General features: G+C 37.1%; 1 protein-coding gene across 6 annotated transcripts in view; it reads left to right on the top strand.

The window, feature by feature from the left end:
* The window catches only part of LOC100642436 (glutamate receptor ionotropic, kainate 2), a 282,902-nt gene that overhangs the window by 123,465 nt on the left and 132,543 nt on the right, over positions 1 to 26,894 (top strand). For all 6 annotated transcript variants that reach the window (XM_048408633.1, XM_048408628.1, XM_048408624.1 and 3 more), the window contains one exon: positions 24,276 to 24,460. In XM_048408633.1, coding sequence (XP_048264590.1) covers positions 24,276 to 24,460 — 185 coding nt within the window. The remainder of the gene's footprint in view (positions 1 to 24,275; positions 24,461 to 26,894) is intronic.

Below are 26,894 nucleotides of genomic sequence, written 5' to 3' on the forward strand. Positions count from 1 at the left end.
GAGGCGAAATTCGGCCACGATCTTGGTTAATTCGATTTTATGTCATAACCAATGCGGAAATAAATAATTGAAGAACCATATACGATAGAATATTAATTAATCGACCAATCGACGCTTTATACATATGGCATGGGCGTATCTCAATTATCCGGCCATATAATTACACATGGAAATAGTCAGAACAATTTAACCAGGTGAACCTTTATCAATTTATCGACCTAACTTATTATTCTAACGAACGAAACGTCATAAATACAGTATCTACAAATAAGATATAATCGAAGGAGAGAAATAGAGAAAGAGAGAGAGAGAGAGAGAGAGAGAGAAATGATCATTCATTTAATATAAAAAACTCTATTTATTTTATCTGGTGGAATCAAGTGGCAAAAAATTGTTTCATCCAATTTTCATATTATGGAATTTTGTAGAGCAACGACGCACGTTTTTCACAGTGATCGTGAAATCTGGTGAGAAAATACGTACATATATTCATCTCGGGATCTGCGCAAGGGCTGAGCCCCGGTCATACCTTTCAGCGTATGTAAATATAACCGCGCGCCCCTCTATTTGCATACCACGGATTCTGCTGGAAAACCATTCCTCGATCGGCGGCCGATCAAAAATCGTCTGCTCGAGCATTTTGAATATGTAATTCCTGGTAAATCTTTTACGCCCGCGCGACACACAGCATATTCGCGTGTTCTCTTTTGTCTCTATTCTTTCCCATTTTTCTTTTTTGAATCCGGACGCGCGATCGTCAAATATCCGACGACGCCGCTGGCGATTTTGCTCGTGTCCATAACTTTTCGTCGATGTCGTTTTAATGGCAACGCCGTAGGGCAAAATATCGTATTTATACGGAAAATCGGAAACTCGAGGGATTATCTGAGAATTGCATCGCCAAACGTTGAAATTGATATTTGTTTCCAGTAAAATATATATATATATATATATATATATATACAGGCGAATATATAAATAGATATATGTAAATATTTCTGAAAATTTAACCGAAATTATTCTTCGCTGATATATTTTATATTGGGAAACAGTAGAAAGAATATACTTCGCACAAATTACGAAAATAGAAATAATTTTACTTCTGCGTTTTTCGCTGTATAAAAAGCAAGGTTATGGTATCTTTCCTTATCAAACCCAATTTATCATTGATGAAAGCTTATATCGTAATATAACTCGTGGCTTCATAAATTTGATTTAATGCAAGTTAAAATCATTTCCAATGTTCGATATTGTTATTTTACCCAGAATTATATTATTCACTTTTGATAATATAATGCTTTGAAACCTTTATCTCAAGCTTAATATAATAAAATCAGATTAAATTTCACGGTTTCGGCAAATTTCAACTCAAAGTCAATACTATCGTACGATAGCATTGAAATATTCCTCGATACTCCCTATATCCTAACAATTCTGTCAAAATCGATTCGAATGAAAAATCATCCGCGATCTCCTGTCAAAATACGACTTATCTGTCCCTGCCAGTGGTTCTTATTTCAAGAGCTATAAAAAACGAAAGGTTTCGCCGGATGATCACCGATGAGAGCTGTATCTGGTGTTCCCGCGAGTCATCATCGACCTCGGGAAATAATTCGTTTTTCACTGTTATCTGCTCGACCAGTGGCTAGGGAATTGAAATCCACCGAAGTAAATTGGTTTCGCTTGGATCCGTTTTAATTCCGGTTTATACGGGTTGCGATGTCGCTTGAGGTCTGGTATCAATAATCGAGACGCGAGCTAATGCGGGTAAAGCGCTTTCGCGGCTGACGGATTCGGATCGGAGAACGGTTACCACGGTTTTGTAAAACGGAAACTCGGAGCAAAACGCGATAAATCGCGCAACCTGGTTCGCCCGGGCTTCGTATCGCGCGTTCCGCGGCCGCACTCCAAATGAATAAATTTCCACGCGACAAAAGTGCTCTCCCGCGTACCCTCGATCGATCGCCAGATTTAACGGGTGCCACGGCGCCGTTCGCAATGAACAATCGAGCCCCGGTTACAACCAGGCCCTTTTCTTCTCCCGATAAATTTAACGGGGCCGTTTAATTCGAAGAGAATCGTTTCGTGCACCAAATTTGCCTCTGATCGTATGGAAATCATAAATGACAGAGGTTGTCAGTGATTTAATTCTTGCCGAACGGAGGCTGGATCATTGTTGTCACGGATGTCGAATATTTTATTTTATTTGGAGCTTTCCGAAGCTATATATGACAATTGAATTTGCTTGAAATATAAATCGTTCGTATAGTTTGATAGAATAATAACGTAGATGTATTTTAGATAGAAACAAATGTGAAATATTTTCATGAATCAGAATTGAGCCAATCTCCTCTGTGCAAAGGACGAAGTATAGTTTTGGCACACTTACTCGCACAGTTAAGAATTAGGTGTTAATAAATGAAACTATTCTTGACGATTAATATACAGTATTTTATTCACTCTAATACATCTTTAATTTATGAATCTGTTAATACCCTTAAAATACTTTTTTTCGATATCTTCAGCCAAATGTGTAATATAACGTATTTAAGGTTAATCGAGAGATATTTTCTTCGAAAGATTACTTTTATGCTCGCTTAGGCTGATGTTTATAAAAATTGCGTAATCCATTTTAGAAGATTAACGTGATTGTTTTAGTTGTGCGAGAACTGATTTTCGTTTCACGGTGGACTGAAACGGAATATGACTAGGATATTTTAGTTTAAGCGTGCAGACGTAATTGGAAGGGTAGAGACACGTTTTACGTCTACGTAAATATCCTCCGGTAAAGTGAAAATTACGAAGATAATCTTCGTTGTATCAAGCATTACGCTAAGCCGATTCCAGTGAGCTGATTAATGATCTTTTAACAGGTACCTCTAATTGCTACTTGCTGCGCACATATTTCGCCGCGACGTTTTAATCCGTAGATCATGAAACTGTCGTAACATAAATTACACTTAATTCGTGAAATAATGGACAATTTAATTATCAATGCGAAACGATGAAGAAAAAGAAGAAAACGGAAAATTTTAATAACAACCGTTATTTCTCGTAATCGTAGTCGTAGATACGTAGCCGTGTCTCGTTATATTTCTAATGAAATTTCGATATATTTTATATGGTACGTACAAGTATACGCATAAAAGTATTCGAACACTTTTGCGAGCCTCTATGCACGCGATAATGTACACATTCCTCCAAAGCTTTCATGAACTCACTAAAAATCTCTAGACTACGTTTAATTCCACCAATAACGGAGACTCGTAAAATGGCGACATAGTACAATTAAAAGCAGCATAATGCCGCAATTTGTTTTATCGTCACCGTTTTGATGTATGAATAGAAGCGACGCGGTACCGCCGCTTGCCATTGCGTAGTCTGGCAATCATTCAGCCGCCATTTTCATGCGGCGCTCGTATCGGAAACCACCGGGATGATACTCACCGTAACACTGGCATAAAATTATCGGTACACGTATAAACATCGTAATTCCTGCGCGACCACGAGGCAGCCGGTCGTAGACGCGTGATGGCCGCGCTTATATTTTACTTGAACGAAAATTAACGAGCCGTGGAGTAAATAAGCACTTTGCTTACGATGCATAGCCGATGTTGCACGAGTCTCGGGTCATAAAACCCATAAGCCGTAGCCCGCACGCCGGACGTAACCGTGAAAATTCCTCCAACACATATGCAGGACCTCTTACCCTGTTCTATCTTGTGTGGACGACAGGGTACCACGATACACGTGTATCACAATCCTTGTATTTTCACGAATCTACGATCACATCCTTTTTTTTTGTCCGTTGTTTCGAGTATCCACAAACGCCTACACATGCGTATGGAAACGAGTAATGCGGGAGGCTTGTTTGCTGGGAAAATCGGGATTTTTGAGAGCTTCGTAGAGCTTAATCCATTAACCCTCCAACAGCCGAGCGATTTTCATATGTAGCGATTTTCTGTACAAAAACGCGACCGATTTGCGATCTTTTATTCGTAATTTGGAGATCATTTCATATTTCATGTACCTAATTCATGTCTTTGATACACTGTACTACTATGAAATGTATTTAGTAGTATAATAAATGGAGTAATACCTATCATACTCTGTATTGATATAACGTATGCACCTAACGCGTCTCGATAAAGGGCAGTTTATCAAATCAAAATACTGTGTAGAAAACAAACCCTGTAACATATAGGAATGAACGTAGCTTTGCTATTTGGTGGGCGTGCTTATTGAAAGGTCGATAGTGCTGACTGTTTCGATGTTGCTAATTTTCCTTCGCATACCCTGCATAACCGCTATTATTATTCAAACATTCATAGAATGGTGGGGCGCAGATATGGAACAAATTCCAAGCGCACACACGGTTCGGTTTTGACTTGTTGGTAAATATTTGAATCGACCAGACATCCTAAAATTGACCTACGGCGCGTATGTAACATCTGCTCGAAATTCTCTGTTGAATTGTAATTGAAAACCACACGTGGAAAACACGACGAGTTCGCTCAAAGTTCTAGAAATGTATTATTGGCTAACAGTATGTTAAACTTTAAAACTATTCTCTGTAGAAACGTAATTGTTGGCACGCATAAACACGATCGCGTCTGTCTTCGGTTCGATCATTTGATATAACGTTAACGATTCCATATTTCGAAGTCCTGGAATTAATGGTGAAAAATAGATCGTGTCTGGTTCAATATCCGTGCTGGCAACTAAGGTGACCGTAAAGTCGTTCTATCGACACATAATAATAAATCACGCTCGTGTTAGCGTTTGTACACCGTTTACAACCATGCAGGATGAAATAAGTTTCTAGAAAATAAGGTTCGACCGTGGCAATTTCCTTGGGCGAGGAGAAAAGGAGAAAAGGAGAAAGCTCTCTACAGCTGGGACCCTCCATTTTGGCGGTCGAAGTCACTTGATTTATCGAATGGGCAGCAGCAGGGCGAACGATACGTTATTAACCGTTGACGAGCTACGAAATGTGGGCCATAGAGCGTTCGAGGTTCATCAGGAGGCTAACGGTTATGAAAAATGCCAATACGATCGTTCCTCTCGGAAAACCCTACCTTCTCGTTTATCGGCGAATTTCGTTTAACCGCCGGATATCGTATTTATCTTTGTACGTTCGATTGTCGATCCTCCATCATTCCGACGATTGCTGAATTTGATTTGTTCCATGAATACTTCGGGAAAGGGTGGCTGGCAGAGTTTTCGAGGGTGTAGGCGACGAACGCGGATTACACCGCAATATAGCCCGCGTGAAAATTGAAATTCAGCGATGTAACCCGAGCGAGGGGAACACGTCTCGAGAGTGAAATTTCTCCTTAGTGGTGAAAACTTAATTTTGAATATTCACCGGAGTAATATGACTCGCGAGTAAACCCTTTATTCCAGACGTTTCCTCGAAATGCGCTCTTCAGATCGCTGTCATTTTGATTTTGATGCATCTTACGTATTTTCGATTTCGACGTTACTGTACCTCCGAAACTTTCATTTATGTGAAATGGAAGTTCGAAAAGTGTTTCATCCTATCCTTCTCAATTTCTGTTTTAATCTTATTCCTGGTATTTTCATACGTGTCCGGATTTTTTAATTTTTTCGTCCTACGACACACTAGATTCTGTTTTAAACAGCTGTTATTGTTAACGAGGTTTATAAAGATTACTCGCATTTCTGGCAACTGCCAACCTACGTGTACACCTTCAGCTTGCAGTTTTGATTTGTTCAAGATTTCGAATATATCTGATTAAATCGAACCGTTTGCGATAATATGACGCGTATTCGAGCGATGGTTCGTGGAACGCGAACAAACGCGTGTAAGCTTCATGCCCTTTTTAAATCGTCGATATACGGGGATTTCCATTGCGACATTTCATGCGTCGCTCATACGTCAACGTCGCTATCTCGTTAACTGTCGAAAGGACGAATTCGATACGAAGCGACGTTATAAATATAGATTTACAGAATCACCTCTTCTAACGCTGTAGACATGATTTAAAGCATTCTATATTCGAAATTACAAATTGATGAATGTTTGATTTCTGAGAATCAAAGTATGCAATTTTCTTCAAAATATTTAGTGTTCATTAGATCAGACACAACACTCTAAATGCTTATTTTATTATTGGCACAAAAATCTCCCTACTATAAAAGATTCGTTGACTGATAATGGAATATGAGTGGGTGCGTTGTTGCGATGTATTATTTTCAAGCAAGCAATTACTTATCTGAGTCCTTCTGCACAGATTTACGAGTCACAAATTACCAGTAGTAATAAATTTTCTTGCGTAACAGCAACACGTTGGATAATAAATCAAACACGATTTTACAATCTACAAATCATATAACTACCCTATTTAACATAAAACTGTAAAATTATGAGAAAGGAGTCCATACCTACAACTTGTAACTTGTCAATTCACTGATATTACTGGTAAATTATTGCGCAGGAAGGTTTTAATGACTCAATATCAACAAAACCAATTAAACCGAATATATATAACATAAATACTTTTAATAAAATCCACTGATTCGCAATGATTCGTTCATTTTCCGTTGGAGCTACAAATTTGAGTTGCGGAGTTAGCTCAGATCGTAATATAGAAACGTAGTAAACCAAGATTAGATATTCGAAGTATAAAAATTCTCTCGCATAGTTTCACACGAAATAAACCGTAGCATATTCAATACCGTGCTACTTTACACAAAAACCTTTCACTTCATTTTCTCGAGCAAGAGCTATTTCAAAAAAATCAAAAACCCATCGTGCCACGGTAGCATCGCGTTCTCAGCGTTACCAGTACACCGTAAAACAACAATTTCAAACGTTACTCCTTCCAAGCCGCGCACCTTGCTCGATTTAAGTTCACGACTTGCAACCCTCAAGAACCGACCCTCCAAATATCGCACCTTTTCACTCGTAGAACAACGCGCGGAGAGCAGAACCTCTCACTCCAAGTCGAAACTGTTTACGACAGCAACGGTGCGCGCGTTTAGGCATCTATTTGCAAAGAGAGCGCGGCGCGGCGCAACGGGGCGACGATAAACCGTATCCGAGACAACCAGCAGCCGAGTGGAAATAAAGAGGCGGTTGGAGACGAACTTTATCCTAAGAATAGCAAGTGCTCGTTACTTCTGTTTCTTACGAGCTGTACCTTATCACTATCATTCTCCGTTTCTCTGTTTCTCCCTCTTTTATCTGTGCAACCCTATGGATCGTGTTTTAGGCTTTAGCATCGTGTAGTATGTTAGTCGTCGAGGACCTCGATCGTCGTCAGTTTCTTCGATATTAAACACGCGAATATCAGGATAATATTGCATATAATTGCACGAAATTTTGTAACCCTATGAATTCAGGGTACGGTAGGACTATTTCAGTGAAACTATAAATAATTTGATATGCAATTCTCGGAATCTGATTGTAAATCGTTGTATGATTTATATTTGAAGACTGCAGAGGAAAAGCATGATAATTATCAAAGTTTAATTTTTTTCAAAATTATCCTTTTATTTATTTTCGATGTTCCTTGCTTCACTTTCTTTCGTAAGAAACAAATTAATAATATCAGTTTAGATGATTGTATTAAGTTTAACTTGATTAATGTCAGTTTACATAATTAACATCCTTAATACTTTTTGGATATTCGTGACACTGACGAAAACATATATCTAATCCCAAAAACGAATGAAAAGATCTTAAAAGATTTTAACGTGGAATTGGCCAGTAATATATTAAATTTTATAATTGCTCTTTCATAAAAGACAAGAAATATGACTCGTCATATTTTTCATTTGTACTCGAAGTTCCACTTTCTCTTCGTGTCAGATGCTGGTGGTATCTGATGAGGTGTAACAAGTTCAACTATCCTGTACAAAGTTCAAAGTTGTATTTTACAATATATTGTATCTTACTTAACTCAGATAACTCAACAGATTGTTGCCCTCAACAGATTGCGTCAGTCGAAAGCACTTGGTTCTCGAAACAGGTTGTAGAACTTGTGTATGAGTTTAACGAACGGTATTATCATCGTCTGTTGTATAGGAAATCGCGTCGGTGGAATTTGTCCGTCTGCTTCGATCGCTAACGGTAGTTTTATTCTAATTGACGAGCATGGATGACGATGTTGTAAGCTCATAGATGTTCAGGATGGGAAACGGATGCGTTTCGATGCGTAACGAACGCGGGAAGCTATCGAACGAGACGGTTCGTCGCTCGTCGCGCCAATAAAATCTTATCATTCCGGAACATTGTGTTCAGAATTACGAGACACGAGGTTCGATTCACCGAATTCGGTGACCCCGTCTTTATTTCACCAACTCCTTCGAAGCGTGTCGCGCAACTGCCCCAGGTTGTTTGCCAATGGGGTGATTCGGGTTTCCAGAGAAGTTTAGGATGGACTGAGCGTGGTTTGCGACACATTGCGATGAAATCGTAGCACCACTGTTTTCGATTCTGGCGCTGGGGTTTGTTTAAGTAGATTGGTTTGCTTCCTCTTTCTTTGGCGAGTTTCTGAAACAGAGCCCAGTTAAAATTATTTGAAGTTGCAGCGATAAAATAGGTTAGGTTTTTTAATTAACGTTTCTACTCGCGAGTTTCTATATATGCGAACAGAATGAAAAGTAGAGGTACGATATATTTCAATAGCTTCGGTTAAAGGAACGAGATCTAATTTAATAAAAGGAGAACACTTTGGAGAGAACGGTTTCAATTCTGAAACTGTAATATATTACACCAAAAAACACGGCAACCTATTCGAACGAATTAGAAAGCTCGTGTTTCCTGAAATTCACGTAGCTTTCTAGGAAGATATTTGGCAGATGCAAGTTACCTCTTCAAATTACGGCTTGCAATTCTACATGCTCTAGTTGCACCGATGTAAACTCACCCCTAAGTCTTTTTCAACAATGTAACCCAATATTGCTTTCTACTTTTACATCGATGTTACTTCAAAATTATCTGAAAACGCCATATGTAAGAAATTTACGAAAAAAAGCACAAGAAACTGAACCAATTCTAAATATGATCAATATATGCGCTGCTACTGATATATGTGTCACGGCATTTTAATTATCTGAAACTTAATTGCTAGACTTCGAGCGATAATTATTGACACAACTGTTGAATTTTTATGTATCTTAATAAAAATATTTAAAAAACAAATGAAACAGACAGCAAGGAAGATAAAATAAACACTGTTAATTAAACTAAAGGCGTCTCATATAATTGTATTTAAAAGATAAAAAAAAATGCGAAAAACACGAAATATTTCGCCATATCTTGAATAGTTGAAAAACATACTAGACAGGATAATCTTAACTAAGGAGGGTAACGAACGTTCGAGTCTCAGAAATTACTTTCCATTTAAAGGAAAATCTGGTAGCCATTTAACGATAGGCACTCGTGCCGATACGAGTGCAATTGAACCGTCCAACCATCGCATTAAATTTACAGTACAAAGGACTGAGATCTCGAGACTTTTCACGTTAACACGTCCAGTTAATTTTCAAAAGTTTCCTTCGTGGTCTGCTTGAGCAACGAAAGTTCCAGGCGAATGAAAAGAAACGCTATGAAGGAGCGCAAAGTTTCGCGAGGCTGGAAGCTCGATACGAGTCGATCGAGCAGAAGTGACTGTGAGTGGGCCGATCCTCTGGCTGAATTATGTACTCTCATATGTGGGTCGAGTTGATATACGGCTCGCCCTTCTGAAACGTCATTCTCTTTTCATTGCTGGCCGTGCACGCTTCTCCTGCAAGTGGCACGGCTCTTACTGACCAACCGATCCTAAAGCGGATCCTACAACGATACTCTTAAATCACTATGTACAAACCATATCATGCGGTAAAGGATATTCGTGTACTTCTTGCGAACAATTCTATTTAACCCACCAAAGATCAAGAACAGGTGAGTAAATGCACCTTAAGTGATTCAACTTAAGTAACTGTAAATAAAGTCACTTGCATACCATTTTATCAAGATATAAACAATGTATTATAGCAATAGATACTTCTTAAAAATTACATACATCAAAGATACAAGAAAACTTTTCATAATTTAAAGAAAAATAGATTATCGTATATATAAATATCAATTCTTTTTGTGTTATAAATATTAGATTGTCCGAAAAGTTTCTTATGAGAAAATGATAGTTATGAGGAAATAATAAATGCACAACGTTTTCTGTTTTATATTATTTTGTCGAATTACGTACGATCCATTTTGTTCTGTTCAGATAAACACCGCGACATTACACAGACTTGGTTTCACGTTTGTATGAAGGTGCGCCGTTGTAAAAAGCACGTTTGCGGAAGAAAGACACTTTTCGGACAACCTAATATATCGATTTTTTACAATTGTATAATATCGTATAATATTGTATAATATTAACGAAGCAACACCTAGGCCATGTTTTCAGTAATGTTACGTTTATGCAACTTATATATATTATTTCACTGTAACGGTATTCTAATCTTTACCAACATCAAATCACAGTTTGAGCCTGTTACTTCTGATTATAACCTGAGCAATGCCAATACCTGGCTGTATCAATAGCCAACAATCTGAGGTGGCGCCGTCTGGACACTCTAAAAGTTGAAATTTTTACATATGTTATTTAACAACGGTCCTGCACGTGAATTATAATGTTGCAACATCGTAAAATACATAGTCAACGCGTTTCCGCTTTTATCGAGGCAATTTTTCGGCGCGTTTAATTTTTTCTTTTTTTTTTTTCATAATATCGTATCGTTGATATGCGACCGGTTCTCCAGTGGAGGCGCGATTTAAACGATCGTTATAAGAAAAGTGGCACACTCTTGAGTTTTTATTAGGAGGCATAATGTTAAGCGTGATGCTGAGGCACGAGCTTCGAGCTGACCGTTTATGGCCGTGAATACCGGTGCACGAGAACCACTTTGCTTCTATCGGTATTTCTTCGCGGAGCGATATCCTTTGTGTCGATGCTGTCGTGCTCTATTCGAGTCGGGAGAGCCTGTAATTCACCAGCATGTTCGAATGCAAATTGCTTCAGCTCGAGATGACATTCTTCCGAGACGTTTGGGTTTCCATAAGTACATCGGCTTGTAATTTGTGGACTGGACGGATGAGATTCGAAGTTAGGTAAATGGGATTGTTGATGACGTAGTTGTAGACTGTATACTACAGAAAATTCGCATGGTTTACCAAAGATCGTGATAGAATCATCTTTTTTCGAGAAACGTTGTTTGTAAGAGGAACGATTTTCAAACAGAGTGTTCCTTCTTGTTGACAGAGGAAACAAATGTTCAGTTTCCGGTTAATTGGACTTCAACTATTTTTATGTAACGCTCAGTTAAATCCAATCTATTTTTAAGTGAGTTTGTTGTTATTTACTTGCGTTTTAAATTACTAATATAAACATTTGCAAATTACTTTCATAAACTGTGAATTTTTCCCATTATCGATTATTAATAACCTTCAATGACTTTCAATATTGTTCCAGTCCAAATCACAGTGGTTCATTACTTGTTGTTGTTATTTACAATTTCTATATGCACAAATATTTTTTGACCAACCAATCTCGACCAAATTCCAAGTCACAAATACTTTATAAATAGGATAAAAAAGATAGTTTCTATATGGAAAAACGTGATAGAAAACAAAAGAGAATACATTGGTAATTAAAGCGAGTATGATATTTCTTCTTAATTTCATGTCAAACTTTTCATAAAGAAGGGACGAAACTAATGAAACGGTCCAACGTCAAATACTAATAATAGTCGGATAATTCAACATTCGTGGAGTACTGACTTTAAATTACGGTCTTTAGCCGCAAACGACAGACTGATTAATGGGAAACAAATTGAAGAGAGCTCCAGAAGTGGCGATGATGCGGCCCCGGAGTTAATATCAGGTTATCTAAAGTCGGCGACGGTTCGTTTGAACGAACGAGGAGACATCGGTTGCCGTGGTGGAAAACGCCTTGAGAATAACTTCCAACCTTTGTAATAGCACAGCCAGATAAGAATTAAATTGTTTCCGCGATAAGGGAGCGAGGAAACGGTTCGGAACTTGTCCGTGAGGCAATTCTGACGAAGTAAGCGATATGGAAACGAAATGAAGTTTAGGCATCGTAATATTATTTAGCCCTGGGCGTGTTTTCTTTGTGCAGACGGCGTGCGTTTCTTGTGCACGACGTTTCCCTCCTTTTACGTCGCTAAATTTATACGGAAAATAGAACGTCGAGGTTCTTGTCTCTTTCTCTCTCTTTCTCCCTCCCTCTTTCTCTCTCTCTCTCTCTCTCTCTCTCTCTCTGTCGCTCTTAGCCCTTCTTCAGCTCACTTGAATCGCTTCCGAGAAAATCGTTGAACGTTTTCACATTGCTACGACGCCTGAATTACCCAGGCGAAGGAATTTGCTTGAGATTCTGATAGAATCACCTGCTCACTCACTGTCGCCTCCTAAATTTTCAAATTCCACAATATTAAAACAAAGATCTGAAGTTATGATTTGATTCTTGTATAATTATCATAGTTGAGAATAATAATAAAGTGGTTCCAAAAGTCTCGAATTATTTTCTTCTTTTCTTGTCGTTTTCAGGATAATCGCTATTAATTTGATATTTTGTTTCTTCATTAGAAAACAATGCATGCGAAATTCATGCATATTTCGTCTGTTATTAAAGTCCCTAGAAAACTCGGATAATTTCAGACTTTCAACCAGGCATCGCGTAACGCACGCGTTTAGATCTTTTAATGGACATAGAGAGGCAAAAGTGGAGAAAAAAGTTCGTACATGTATCCGCATTCGTGAATGCTCAGCGACTTTTAAAACATACATTTCTTTCTTCGGCCGCAAAATGTGCTTCTCTGCTTTCAAAATGTCTAGCTAAATGCTCGTCAAATACGTTTCCTCGTCTAATTTTGCTAGAAACGTGAAAATTGTTCATTAACTCGATAAAATTTCATGTTTACACGACAAACAGCGACGAAAAATACTTTTTTAAAATACGTTAAAATACATTTGGTTTAAAACAAAGATTCTTAACATTTCTAGGCTACGAATTTTTTCCTAGCCCGAGAGAAAATGGCTTTTTAGTACTTATGAATAAGAGAGACACATTTTTGCAGCTATATTTACGAAGGAAACGTAATGCATTTGAATTTAACATCACTTTTATAAAAAACAAATGCATATTAAAAAAATTTATTTATTTATTTGAGTTAATTAATGATCTTACGCATATGCAATATGGAGCATGAAAAGGTTTATCTCAAATAAAGAGTGAAAGCTTTTAATTTACGCTGTGTATCAAAGTCTCCTTATTGTTTTAATATTATGTACAATTGTATATAAGCCACCCTTGTGACTAGAAATTTATTTGAATAAATGAACACGCTTGGCATTCTAATGGGGAATGCAACGTGACATAGCTATATGTATTTAATTACTATTGCATAAATGATAAAAAGTAATAGTTACTAGAAGTTAATATTTACTGTTGACTTTCAATACAAATTTATATACACACTGTCTTTAATGAAAATCGAATTAAAAAACAAAAATATTCCCTTTTTGATTAAAATTTCGCCTAGTAAATTTGTTACATTTATTACGGAAACATTGCTTCTTTCATGCATAAATATAATGTATTTCCATGCACGTGGACGTTACATTTGTACGTGACACTTAAAACGTGACGCTATCCTTGTAGCCATTTCTACTCGATGCAGAATAGTGACAGAAACTGGCTCACCATCCGATGAATTAGTTACGCTTTTCGTTATATAACGAAATATGTTTCCCTACGTTATATAAATTGACGAAAATGATACACACTTCATTTTTACTGCTCAGCGTTCCTCTCGTTAAAAAAGGACTGCAGAAAGTGTGGTTTACTTTCCCATTTCTCCGCCAGACATTATATCTTTCGTGTTTTCGTAGTTTCGCGAAAGATCGGTGCACTAGGAGAAGATCTTGCACGCGATGCAACATTTCGTGGAACATCGATTCGTTGCAGCATCCCAAGAGGAAATTAGTTTCATCTTCACCTCTTGTTCGTCTCTGCCTTGGGTTTTTCATGGACGCGGTCGCCCTATCGGCAGGAATGGCGCAACAGTAGATAAAGCACGTCTTGGCGCGACAATGGCCGTTTCATTTAAGAAAGGACGCGTCCTCGCGTGTATCGATCTAACTGTGGCCGTGATGAAGAGCCGTGGCAGGTCTCGGGTCATTCGTCGAATCGACGTTAAACATAAATCCTGCTTAACGAAGCCATTCCTTCGATAAACGCGATTGAATCACGCACGGAGCGAGACTGTCTGTTATTGTCGCTCGAAAGGTCTTCATCGGTTGTAAGGGGGTAATCTCTTACGAAAGAAGATACGAAAAGAAAAATAAAATTCTTTAAAATAAAAAATAAAATAATTACCAAACGAAGTATACGTGATTTTGAAAAACTGGATCAGTTCGCTATTTGGTTCGTTTTCCTAGAAATTCTCCAATTATTCTATAAAACAACAATTTTCGAAATTACTAAACACATTTCCTAGTTTCGTGGAACTTTTACAAATTCGAAAATTAGTATTCCGTACTCGAGAAGCGGTATCAAAGTCACATTTACGACTCGTCTGAGAAAACAATCCGACACGTTCCTAGGCACAATAGTCAATTGCTCATCGAGTACGGTGTAAGGAAGGTTAGAGGATAATTTAGTGCTTGTCGCGAAGAGATGAAACACGTTCTCAAGAATGTTTGACATCCTATAGCGTTCTCGATCGTCTACCTTATCCGTTCCTTGATATATCTTCCCCTACACGGAACGGATATCGTTCTGACTGTCGTTCATTGAACTGCCAAATTAGCATAATTCCTCGCTTCGGATAAACGAAGACGATTCTCCAGGCGTTGGTTGCGACGGGGACACGAGAAGAACCTCTTAGTGATCGATTTAGGTTGGATCGAGGTCGCGAAAAGGAATAACCGAAAACGGCCAGGTTTTTCAACGCAAATACATCTTAGATACGGAGATGCGGGAATTGGATGGAGCCAGTTACAACGAACGATAAAATGAAACAGAATTGAGTTTATTCCAGTTAGTATATTTATTCGAGTGTGGGGAGAGATATCCGAGTTATAATTTTTTCTATGAGAAGCACCTCTTGATAAGATATCGATGTGACTATCCTCTGTGTATCGATTCAATTTCGCCGTGTTTCAGAAAATAGACCACACGCTTCTCACGATAATAGGCAGCAATGTAATCGTTTAATCCTCCGATGATGGTATTTGTCAGGCGTGACGCGGAAATTGCAGTATTTATGAGCTGTTTCTTCTTCTATCGAGTGATTGTAGTTGGAAAATTTTTCTCTTGCTTGATTTTATAAGAAAGGTTTTGTTCGGGTAATAGACTCCTTTGTAGGTTAGATATTACATTTGATGAATTGGATTTATAAATGTGCCAGAAGGATACAGAAATATCATATTAGATGAGAATATAGAGGACAGAATCAAAAGTAACGAAATAAGCAAAGTTCACAATTAACCGATAATTAAATCTGATACATGATGTTGAATTCAAGGAGGATGCACAAGCGTATAACGCTGTTAACTTTGTTACACTAACTCAAGTATTCAACGGTACATCGTAGCCAAATAGCTAAAATCTAATACAAAGTAGTTTATAGCACACGCAACTTACTATTCACGTAAAAAGTCAATAACGAAGCGACGAATAAAAATGAACGGAGCAGCACAAGCAGGATTTACAACGCTACTCCTGGTATCTGTTCAGCGAAGAAAACTGTTTTGCGCGCGTAACGCAGTGAATTAGTCGTAATTCAATTTTGGCCGCGCAGCGATACAGCACGCGATTAATTATGCGCCGTATTAAATCTGAAGCGATCTAATCGCCGGCCCGCCACTGCTAATTGCTATTATTTAATCAGAATTTACTCGTTGGCCAGTAAATGGCCGGTGGGAATAGCTCTAGTCGAAACTTTACGGCGGTAGCCTGAAGTCCTTGCTTAGCGACAGTCTCCCTCCCTCCCTCCCCCCCCCCTCTCTCTCCTGTCTCATGCCGCATGCTACAAAATTATCGCGGTTTTACGTGTAAATTAGCATAACCGGCATCACGCATATACGTTTCGGAGTTACGGATGTTGCGGCCAGCAACGAAGTCATACTTGGGTCAATAAATCCAGTCTGTATTTTCCACGACGCTGTTATTTTCACTGAAAAGATCTAATAAGATCGAATAATACTTATTTCTTGGTGTGTCAGAAATGGTAACCGAAGTAAGTGCCAAAAATGGAAATTTCGATATCTACCACTTTTAGTGATTTAAAGGGAATATAAAGGATAAAAACTATCTAGATAAATTTATTTATTTATACATTATAGTTTCATCTTTCTCGCGCACAATTTAAATGACATTTATGATGATAACTGTCGTTGCGGTAATCCCTGAAAATCCACTGAAGTATTTTAGTATCTAGAATTTTTTTCATCGTGTTCCATATTTTCCATCTTTCCCCGTGTCGAGGAAACCATTTTCCAATTTCCTGAAATTTGCGTCGTTTATCATTCCAACAGCTCATTCGTTTACAAATGGTGTTACATCATACAAGATGACAGAAAGACATTATTTTATTCCCATGAAAGGTAAGAATATCAGTGAATATGCATATGTATTGCTGAGAAATAAGATTGTTGTTGGGAACACAGATTTGCTTATGTCTTTGCCCCGAAAGAAATGTCGAGCTCGTCAAGACTTCGTAAAACAAGAAACCTCAATGAGAAGAACAAGAAGGCAAGCAAAAGGCGGAACCAATCCGTTCGATCAGACATTTCGCAGCGGCGTACATTGTTCTGAGTCAACAGCGAGTCGAGTTTTAAAGGCGTGATACTGCGTGCATCAGATATCACGAGGATACGCGAGTTTTTCAATCGAGCCACCGATCAGGATTCAATAGGGCAGAAGCTATAAATGTCTAGAACCACGTTCTCGTTCCCCCTTCCATTCTCTATTTTTCTCTTCCTTTCGTTTCTTCTCTCTATCCGCTCATAAAATGGACTACCCTATTAACCGCGCCGATATCCACTGGCCGGAAGCGATGGTGTTTTCGTGGTCGTATCGTTGACTATTATGTTACAGATATTTAAGGGATTTTATGAAGGTAGACGCCCGCGAAATATCGATCTATCGATAAAACGGGTTCTTCTCGGGTTCCCGCGGAAATCTGGGGAGAATGAGGAGAGTAGCGTGTCGTATCTTCACCGGGTTATCAAAGCCTGAACGAAGCGATGGCGCGACGAAATTTCGAGGTTACGATATTCGCTATACAAAATCTCACAACGTGTCTTTCCGATCCGAAAGCAAGTTATAATTTTCATTATTTCCTTTTTAACATTCAAGGATTGACGTTTTAAACATTCAAGGATTTTTTATTGGAATATTATTTAGCGAACAGAGTATCGTGTAAATAGAAATAGTACTTGTGTCCTAAGTAACGTGTTTTTGAATCTGAGCGTGTATATTGTGAGAATCTATTTCAATATTGCTTGAGTCAGACATCTAGTAAGAATCTAAGTATTCGAGATTTAGTAAAAATTCGAATGTTTTACTATTTGTACGATATTAAGTAAGTTTGCTTGAGTTCTAAGTGATCGGCAACCACGTGCCAGAGATGGTTAGTTCGTTTTCTTAGTTATCGCTTACGTTTTTTACTGATAGATTTGTGTTGACTAGTTTGAAGAGATATAATCATGAAGGTGACAGTGAACGAATCCGTGTTTTACAACGACCAGGTTTGGATTTTTCTTGACCTTTTGTTTCATTTAGGATTATCAATATGTAATTTATAGCTCTCAACAGAATTCTATCGTGAACGAAAGCTACAAAGAGAAAAGACAGAAACGAGAGGGAGAAATGTACAAAGCATGGTCGTCACGCGGTGAATAAGAATTAAGGCGTACTCGTTTAAAAGCAAAGGGACTGGAAGGATCCAGCAAACCGGGAGAATTCGTGGTGAAGACAAAAATCCAGAGGATAAAGTACGAAGGGGAAAAGGGAGAAAGGGAATCGTGGAGCTCTACAGAGTAGGTTGGTGTACACACAGACGGCCTAATCTTGAATAAGGAACGAATACGGAAGAAGAGTGGTCCGCTACGTACTGGAAAACCAAGTGGAACGGCGAGTCGACCAACAGACATACTGAAACACTCGAATGGATCCGACGGAGAGAAGCCTCCTGAGGATAAAGACATATATCGTTTCCGGCAGAAGGATTGTATCTTTTCCAGTTCGCTCTGCGCTCAAATAATACGTCGGGTAATAATTTCCCCTTCGTTCTACAAACGCTATTCTTTTCGCGAACGCCGTTCCAACTAAATTACATATTACAATTATTATTTGACACAATGAAGTTTATGCGACGGGACAAACGTGCTATGGGTATTCGAAGAGGCTTCCAATTTATCGCGTAAGTACACTCGTGGGGAAAAGAAATCTAAAGAAAGTTTTCCTTCGTATCGACGATATTTGCGATGAAATTTTGGAACCATTTATGCAAATGTTTTCTGAATTATTTATTGGTAAATTACATTTCTTTTCAACTCCTCTTTTATTCATGATACTGATGGAGATTTAGGGTTAGTATTTTTTATATAAGAAATGACGCACAAATTTTGTTTTGATTTATTAATGGAAATGACTACGTTCCCTCTGTCTTACATCTCTGTCAATTTCAAAAATTTGTTAATAAACAACAAAATAAACGAAAAATGTATGAAATACGAGTACCTGCGGTTTCATAAAAGCTATTGGAGCTACGGAAGCAAATAAATGCAGCTTTCTAGAACTAACAAAAATGTATAATGTACCGCGATTTAAAGAATCGTGCAAATAATTGAAACTAAGTTTCACAACTTAGTATATTTTGCTCTAAGAAAATAGAAACTCACACTACTAAATACCAGATTGCCAATCTGACGATTGTCGATCATTGAATTTCCTAAGTAGAGAAGTCATTAAATCTATAAAATTCATAGCGTTCAAATGAAATTTCCTAAGTTTATTCTTTTTTATTTCTATTTATATCTTAGTCAAGATTTTCCATGTTAAGAACCAAGATAGGTATCCGATATTACTGCGACCTGCTTTATAATTACTATCCGTATGTCGAACGTTTAAAGGGAAACTCGAGGAGTTAGATGCAGTTGGACTTCAGTTTAGGTAAAGGACAAAAGGGATGAAGGGTGTTTCTCAGGCTGCACACAGCTTTCCAACTGGCTTTGATACATTAACAAGCGATAATCCTATCAACTCGCAAAGCCGGGATGATACGAACTGGATTCAAGCAGGAAATACGTGGTCTTGTTGCGAGATATATCGTATTTCTTCCGCGGATATGTTGCAAAATACATATTTCAAGGTATCGCATTCGTTTCCTCAGCACGCGTAGGACGAACGATGATCTTGTGAATGCTGAAGCGCGTTTCCCTTGCCTTATCTTTGGGAGTGTCTTTTCTCCTTGGTTCTACCGAGCTTCCAGCGGCCACTAAGTAAAAAGGAATATTCGAAGAACGAGGAAAACTTTCTTCGTAAGTTTCCTTCCGTCTGTTTCTCTTTTCCCTCGTCTTCTTCTTTTTGGAAAGACACCGACCACCCTTCATTCTTCGCGTTTATTTGTATAAAAGGACGACTCTTCCAGAACAGTGAACAAAGTTCGTTTCGAAAATGGAGAATCGTGCGTACATTTCCAATGAACAAACATAACTTGGTTAGATAGAAACTCTCCAGGTGTTTCGTCCGAAAATAGATAAAAGGGAACAAGTGAGATTTTCGTAGAAACCTATGCTTTTGTAGCGAAGCTTATAATCTAATTGTAAAATAATCTTGTTCTTTAGTAGCAGTTTTAGAATATTAGCGGCGCTAATTATTTGTATCTTTAAATCTTTTAGCTCAATTTAGTTCAATTACAAAAAGAAGCTATCACATTTATTGGAAAAAGAAAAAATTCCAATAAAATGATATAGATATTGTGTCGATAATATTAGAATGAGTATGTGGGTTAAATTTGTACGAGATGTTTTTAAAGATCCATTTCCTGGATTCTCATCTAATTTTTTCCCAGAAAGGATACCGTCAGCGGTAGAGATCCGTTTTACCCATAAAAAATTATAGTGAATACCCTACTTTACATATTTTACGTATTATTCATTTAGATATTTCACATATATAAATGTATAAAAATCTACAAATTACATTTGGTAGACATTCTTTAAAATCCACTCGTTCTTAAATCACCACAATACATGCAAAGTTATTCTTCCTAATCATTTCGACAATGTCGCGAGAAATTATTCTGCTCGTGGCGCGTTTGCGAACGAATTTCATGGTGATGCACTCGAAATGAACGCACAGGGAACACAGCGAAGCATGCAAACACATACCGTTGTCACCGATAGGAAGAGCTTTATTCGTCCGCTGCCTTTTGATCATTTATTCGATGGAAACCCACCTAATGTCCCCTGCAGGCTAGATTTTATACCACAAAAGGATCGACCAAGGGTTTCGTGGTTCCCTGTGGTACTTACGAACATCCTCTATCAATCGGAATCTCTGTAATCAGTCCGCAAAGTCAGCTTCCAAGTGGAACACAGACAGCGACTACAGAGGAGAAAAAAGAAGTCGAATCTCAAAGCAATACCGGACAATGCTAGCGGCGTTTAAAGGTTAAAGTATGATACTCGGTATATTGAAATTCCAGATGCAATTTCATTGGATGATCCGATCGGAACCGCGAATCCGTATATGCGAAAACCGTATAGAAATCCGGATGGTTTCGTATTAACGGAAAAGAAAGAATTTCACGTTCGTGTATTCTCTGTATTGTTCATTACCAACGAAGAGAAACATGAATAACAGAAAACTAAAACCACATACAATAGCCATATTACAAAGTATATTGTGGGAAACACGTACAAAATTGTATGTTTAAGGTTCTAGGTATAATATTTTTTAGTCTACAAAATAGCATCGCAATATATGCAAAATAGCATAGCAATAGCATACAAAAAGAAATACATCGCGTAAAAATCGTATTTAGAGTATAGATATAATCGATGACTTCCTGAAATATTTGCCTCGAGAAATAATATTTTACTTAATTGTTAATAGTTTGTCAGTACGTTAGAATTTCACTTATGTTGACATTCCTTTTTATTATTAAGTTTATTAGTATTATTATATTATTAAGTAATATTTGTTTACTCTCAATGTTTAGGTCTTCTGAGAAAAAATCCTACTAGAAATGCAGGAAATTGATCTCATACAAATTTAGCTTATTCACAAAATATCGATCAATTTATTGGATTCCAATCTTTTCTTAACTTTTGCCATAAACATTCCAAACAACTTAATTTCCCTTGATACGACTAAGAAAGGCCGAGAATTGCATCGTGTAGACACTAAATACCCACGAAAGATTTGAAGAATTTTTCAACTGACTTCTCCTTTATTATAAGACGCAATGCTACGTTTCATTAAATTGTTCTCAACAAAACCGATATATTCTATTCACAAGTTAATCTTTGGTGCTGAGTCGAGGGTAAGTGGTTTAGGAAATGTTTGCAAGTCACCTTCGTTCGGTGTCTAATTTTTCTTCCCTTACTGCTTATTTATTAATCTATGAATTTCAGTTTCAATTAGTCTACGAAAAGAAGAATGTAGCAAAATAATTTATCATTAATCGCAAATTATTATGGCTATCCTAGCTTCTTTTAAATCTTTCAAAGCGAATGAAAGAGCTTGTGTGGAATAAGAACCGAAGTCGCGAGAGAATTCAATGCTCTTTGCATGTACATAATTAAAGCGTACATGGCAAAGAGATCCGGTTGACAAAATCGTCTAAGATTAACGCGCTTAACGAGCCAGAAAATTGAAGAGGACCGTTACGCGAGATTCAATCGTACGAATAAAATCGGAAAAAGAATAATAAATATAAATACGGAGTGACACCTTTAACGAGGAGCGAATCCAATTACAAAATATTACCTGTCACGACTAATTACGAGTGACTGGCGTTCGATAATCTGCTTCCTCGTACTCGGCGCGGCGTAACGCTATCCCGTTATGAAACGTATTAAACACGATATACATTAACGTGATTATCTAAATACCTTGTTAATTAACGCTGCGCTGTTTCCTCGAAGAGGAAAGTATTCTTTTGCGGATGGTGAAAAATATAAAACATAAAATACCCTAGAGAAAATTAAAGTCGACAGCAGCTTGTGTTACGAAACGTATGGAGCAATGAAGTGTATAACATTGTTATTATGTAATTATTACGATAGTTATTTTCTTTCAAGTTGGAGAATATTTTTATGTTGATAAATATAACAATTTTATTGAAGATTTTTGTATGAGCTTCTGAAAAGCCAAACTGATTAACCTAATTAACTTTCTGAATGTCTCAATTTCATTAACCATGCAAATAATTAATGTCCAATGTCTCAAAGAAAAAGAATAGTTTATTTCTGTAAATTTTACAGACTGGGTATATAGCATACTGGTGACATGTATAGAAATGCATATATGTGTATGTATATGTTTATAACGTATACTAGTCGGCGCAATATAGTATAACATACATATTAAGTCTACATGACGGATTTGTATGTTCCTATAATCTACGCGAGATCTAAATTAAAGAGTCAAGCAGTTGAAAAGCGGATAATCTAAGATATATAACTCTACAGAGATAGCAATTAAGTAAACGAAGAAAACAAAGTTTCCATCGTGAAGCAATTCGCTCTGGTAAACAGAATAAACTTTATCCTACACTTTGGTAATTTATTCGGAACTCCTACGGCAATCAAAGTTGAAACTGATGACAAAGGAAACATTTATTTGGCAAATTAAAGACAGAAAGGGATCGATTAAATACGTTGGGTAGGAAAGATCGTAACCGGAGCGATGTCTCGTTTGCCAAGCGCCATGGTGACCCGTTAAGTCGAAGATGGGAAGATGGGAGACAGGATATAGGGGAAAGTTTGTACGCTGGAAGTTTCGGGAGTTTGGCTGATTAATCGATAATGGCAACCGAGTGACAGTTACGTTATGCGCACCAACAGTTCAAACTCTTTCTTACACGATTGTACGATACGAATGCGAACGATTTTCTTTATTTTACTACTCGTGTTATTACGCAACGTAATCTTTTAAGAGCATAAAAGTGCATTTTTGAAACTGGGGAAATAATATTTGGAATGTTCGTGATTTTATCCTTTCCGGTGTTGCGATTTCAAACAAACTTTTATCGATTCCGAATATTTACTTCTATTTACGTATATACTTACTTGGCGGACAAACTATAATACATACTTTGATTCTATGGCATCAATTACGTACCTTTTTAAAGAGTATTTCTGAAACACAGCGAACTTGATATTTCATAAATATTATGAAATTGGTAGTAGAAAGCTGGAAATTCTCGATGTGAATTCAACATTCAGAATTTATATATCAATGCAGCTTTTTATGAATTAAATCTCAACTATCTTTATGTACAATACAGTAGAAGCTCGATTAACCGTGGTCTGGAAACTAATTTTGCTTATACGAGACATACGATACAATTGTTGTTTAGTTTCAAAACATTACATTTCTCGTTCAAGACGCAGAATATACATGCAACAATTGTAAGTTTCAGTCGGCATTAAGATCTCGGTTAATCGATGTTTTATTGCGTACATTATAAGACGAATTTTATTCGATAATATCAGAATGTACGCAAGTTAAAGATTTATATAACCAAACCGCTATATTCTTCACGATATTAATCTTAATAATCTCTTCACGTTCGACCACGTTAATTAGAATATTATTAACACAAATGTATTAATTTTTCTTAGAGTTGGTCCTAATTTTTACAAATATTTCGCAAATAGATCTTTAAGTTAAACTTTTGACCATCATTTCATTTTGAACATCAAATTGTTCTCTCGAGCCAACTAACAAAAATGTAATATTCCCGGATGATATTTCACAACCTGCTTTCTTCAAACAATCTTTTCAAACTAAATTTAAAATCACCCATTCTCAACACCCGTTCTTGAACTCTTCAACTTGTGTCATAATTCACATACTTGCAACATTACATTTTTCCAAAAGTAAACTCCGTTTTATGAAAATTGAAGCAATTTACGCGAAACTTGAACGAGCAAATAACATTGTGTATAAGTGTACATATCCGTGTACATAACGTAGAGTCATGTTTGATTTCAGTGTGCCACTTGCTGCGAAGCGGTGTAGCGGCGATTTTTGGGCCGCAGAGCGCGCACACCGCCTCCCACGTACAAAGCATTTGCGACACCATGGAGATTCCACATCTGGAGACACGCTGGGACTACCGGCTCAGACGGCAGAGCTGCCTTGTCAACCTTTATCCGCACCCCACCACACTCTCCAAGGTACGTACAAACTCTCAGAATAATACCCTCATCAAGGCGTCACCGAGCACCGTCGAAAATCTACGTTTCCCTTTTCTCTGGCTTGCCGACTAATCGTTTCCTTCGCGGTGGAAAGTAGACGCGCTCGAGTTCCAATCGAGTTCCCAGTCACGTTAATTGGCATTCTCAGACGCGATTGTTACGCTCTTCCCCGATAAATCGACGTGGATAGACCAGACTGATCGATCGAGATGATAAATGGGTAATCTGAAGTCTTGTAGAGAATTTTTCGTTGATTTATATACGTAGTAGATAAAGGATTTTTATTAAAATAATCTCGGTAGTAAATTGATGTTGAAATTTGATATTAATCAGAATTGATTAAGATGGTACAAGCTTGTGTGATTTATTTTTCAAAGGTTTTAAATCAGGATTTTCATTAACTCTTTATTGCACAATGTCGTTATTTAGTAATACATGTCATTTATTTTCTATCTACTTAGTTCGACATTCTTTCAATATCAGTTTAAATTAAAAAGAATCGTAGATAGGAATATATATTCTATTCACTTGACCGACTGTCGGTTCTCTTAAGAACTTCATATCACAGTTTTAAATGTTATTCTATTCTACTTACTATGAGATTCGATAAACATGACACTTAGCAAGAACAGCGAAATGGAACGGCATTTTCAATGAAGAAGTAAAGAAAATATTCTTAAACTTCTTCTATCAGAAATTATACATACACACACACACACACACACACACACATATACATATGTTTAGACAATCGTAAGTCAGAAGTTGGGACAAAAGAAGGAAAAGTTTTCGAATTTCTCTTAATAAAAGGAAAGTTCTTAGCGGGAAGTGACTAAAAGCGGCGGTCTGTTCTCGACTTAACAAGGCTTTCGTCTCGTATCTCGAATGCAATCTTGCAAACGCGTTGTCTAATATTTGCCACTTTCGAATTTTTCTACACTTTAACATTTTTCCTGTCGACTACCACTGATCTATTAGGATTTGCTTGCTCGAAGATGCGTCTCTTGGAACACCTATTGTCACGAAAAATTTACCTCTGCTACGTTTTCTCAAGAGCGAACTTACGACGTTCGAGGACAAGTCCTCATCGAAGTGTCTTCTTTAGATGGAAGATGTAAGAGGTTGTTAAAGATATTAATGTTGCTACGTGAACGAATGGAAACGTTCGATAAACGAATTTTTCTAAAAACAAGCAATACGTCTTACGTTAACATTTTCATCCATTTTCTACCAATCCTGTTACTTTCATTCTACAAAATTTATAATTTCACTAAAATCGCAAACAAAACTATTTTGACCTTATGTTTAAATATAATTAAATATCATGATACTAAATTACATAAAAATAGTCACATAAGAATATCATGATGTTATAGAATGTCGTAACAAAAGCCATGACTTTCAATATTATATAAAAATATATCTTAAGACTTTAGAGACTAACTTATGAACAAGACTTCGTGTTTACTTCTAACCACAAAGAAATTCTGTATATAGTTTAAGAGACGTTCGTATCAGAAACTTCGAATTCCAATTCGGATTCAAAAATTTTCGAGCTTCTTCTCTATCGCTCGATGTTGATTGTCGTATCGTAAACCCTTGCTATGGTACAATCAGTCCATAAAACTTTGAATAGGTTTCTTTCGATTCCTCGTAAACCACTTGCGCGTCGTACGATTACATGATGTTGATCTTAAGATTCCCAATTCAAAAGTTAGATTAAAATGTTTACAATCTTGTTTTTACAAAATCACATAAAGTTTTTCATAGTTGAACAACCTGTTTTATCACAGCGCGTAAAGTTAGTATTACATTTCCATAGAATTTTTGAAACAAGACATGTAGATAGAATAAGGCAAGAGTGAATTCTCTAAACTTGGAGAAAGCACACTTTAGTCTTTATGATGGCTTACGGCAGTGCTATCCAAGTTAAGCTTCGGAGCTTAAAATCTTTCTGTGCTGTGTCTCCGCTGATATAGTGTAGAAACACCAACTCATATCTGTGCCCTAGTAATCATAGCTTAATCGACAATAAGATTTACGTATTAATTAATTAAGTCCAAGTATATCAAGTTTGGTATTATTTGATACTACGATCCTATCACCTAAACCCTGATAAAAAGGCTTCATTGGAAAGTACTTTTCGATAAATATTTTTTGATAAATACTTTCTCTAGCCATTGAATATAACATCTAATTAAAATATGAACAAATTTTATCTCATATTTTTAATGTATTTTTCCAAATCGCCATAAAATCGCCACCTTGTAGTTTGGACAATGACTATTGGGACGCTCTGTACATGATACAAATGCGTATTCGTGTACGCATTTACCATGAAAATTTGTTGGCTTTTCTTCGTATCCTAGCCAGTATTTTTATTCTGGTTCCGCCTCTTTATAACCAGTGATAT

Source organism: Bombus terrestris, chromosome 1 (assembly GCF_910591885.1).
Source record: "Bombus terrestris chromosome 1, iyBomTerr1.2, whole genome shotgun sequence".
Lineage (NCBI taxonomy): Eukaryota > Metazoa > Arthropoda > Insecta > Hymenoptera > Apidae > Bombus > Bombus terrestris.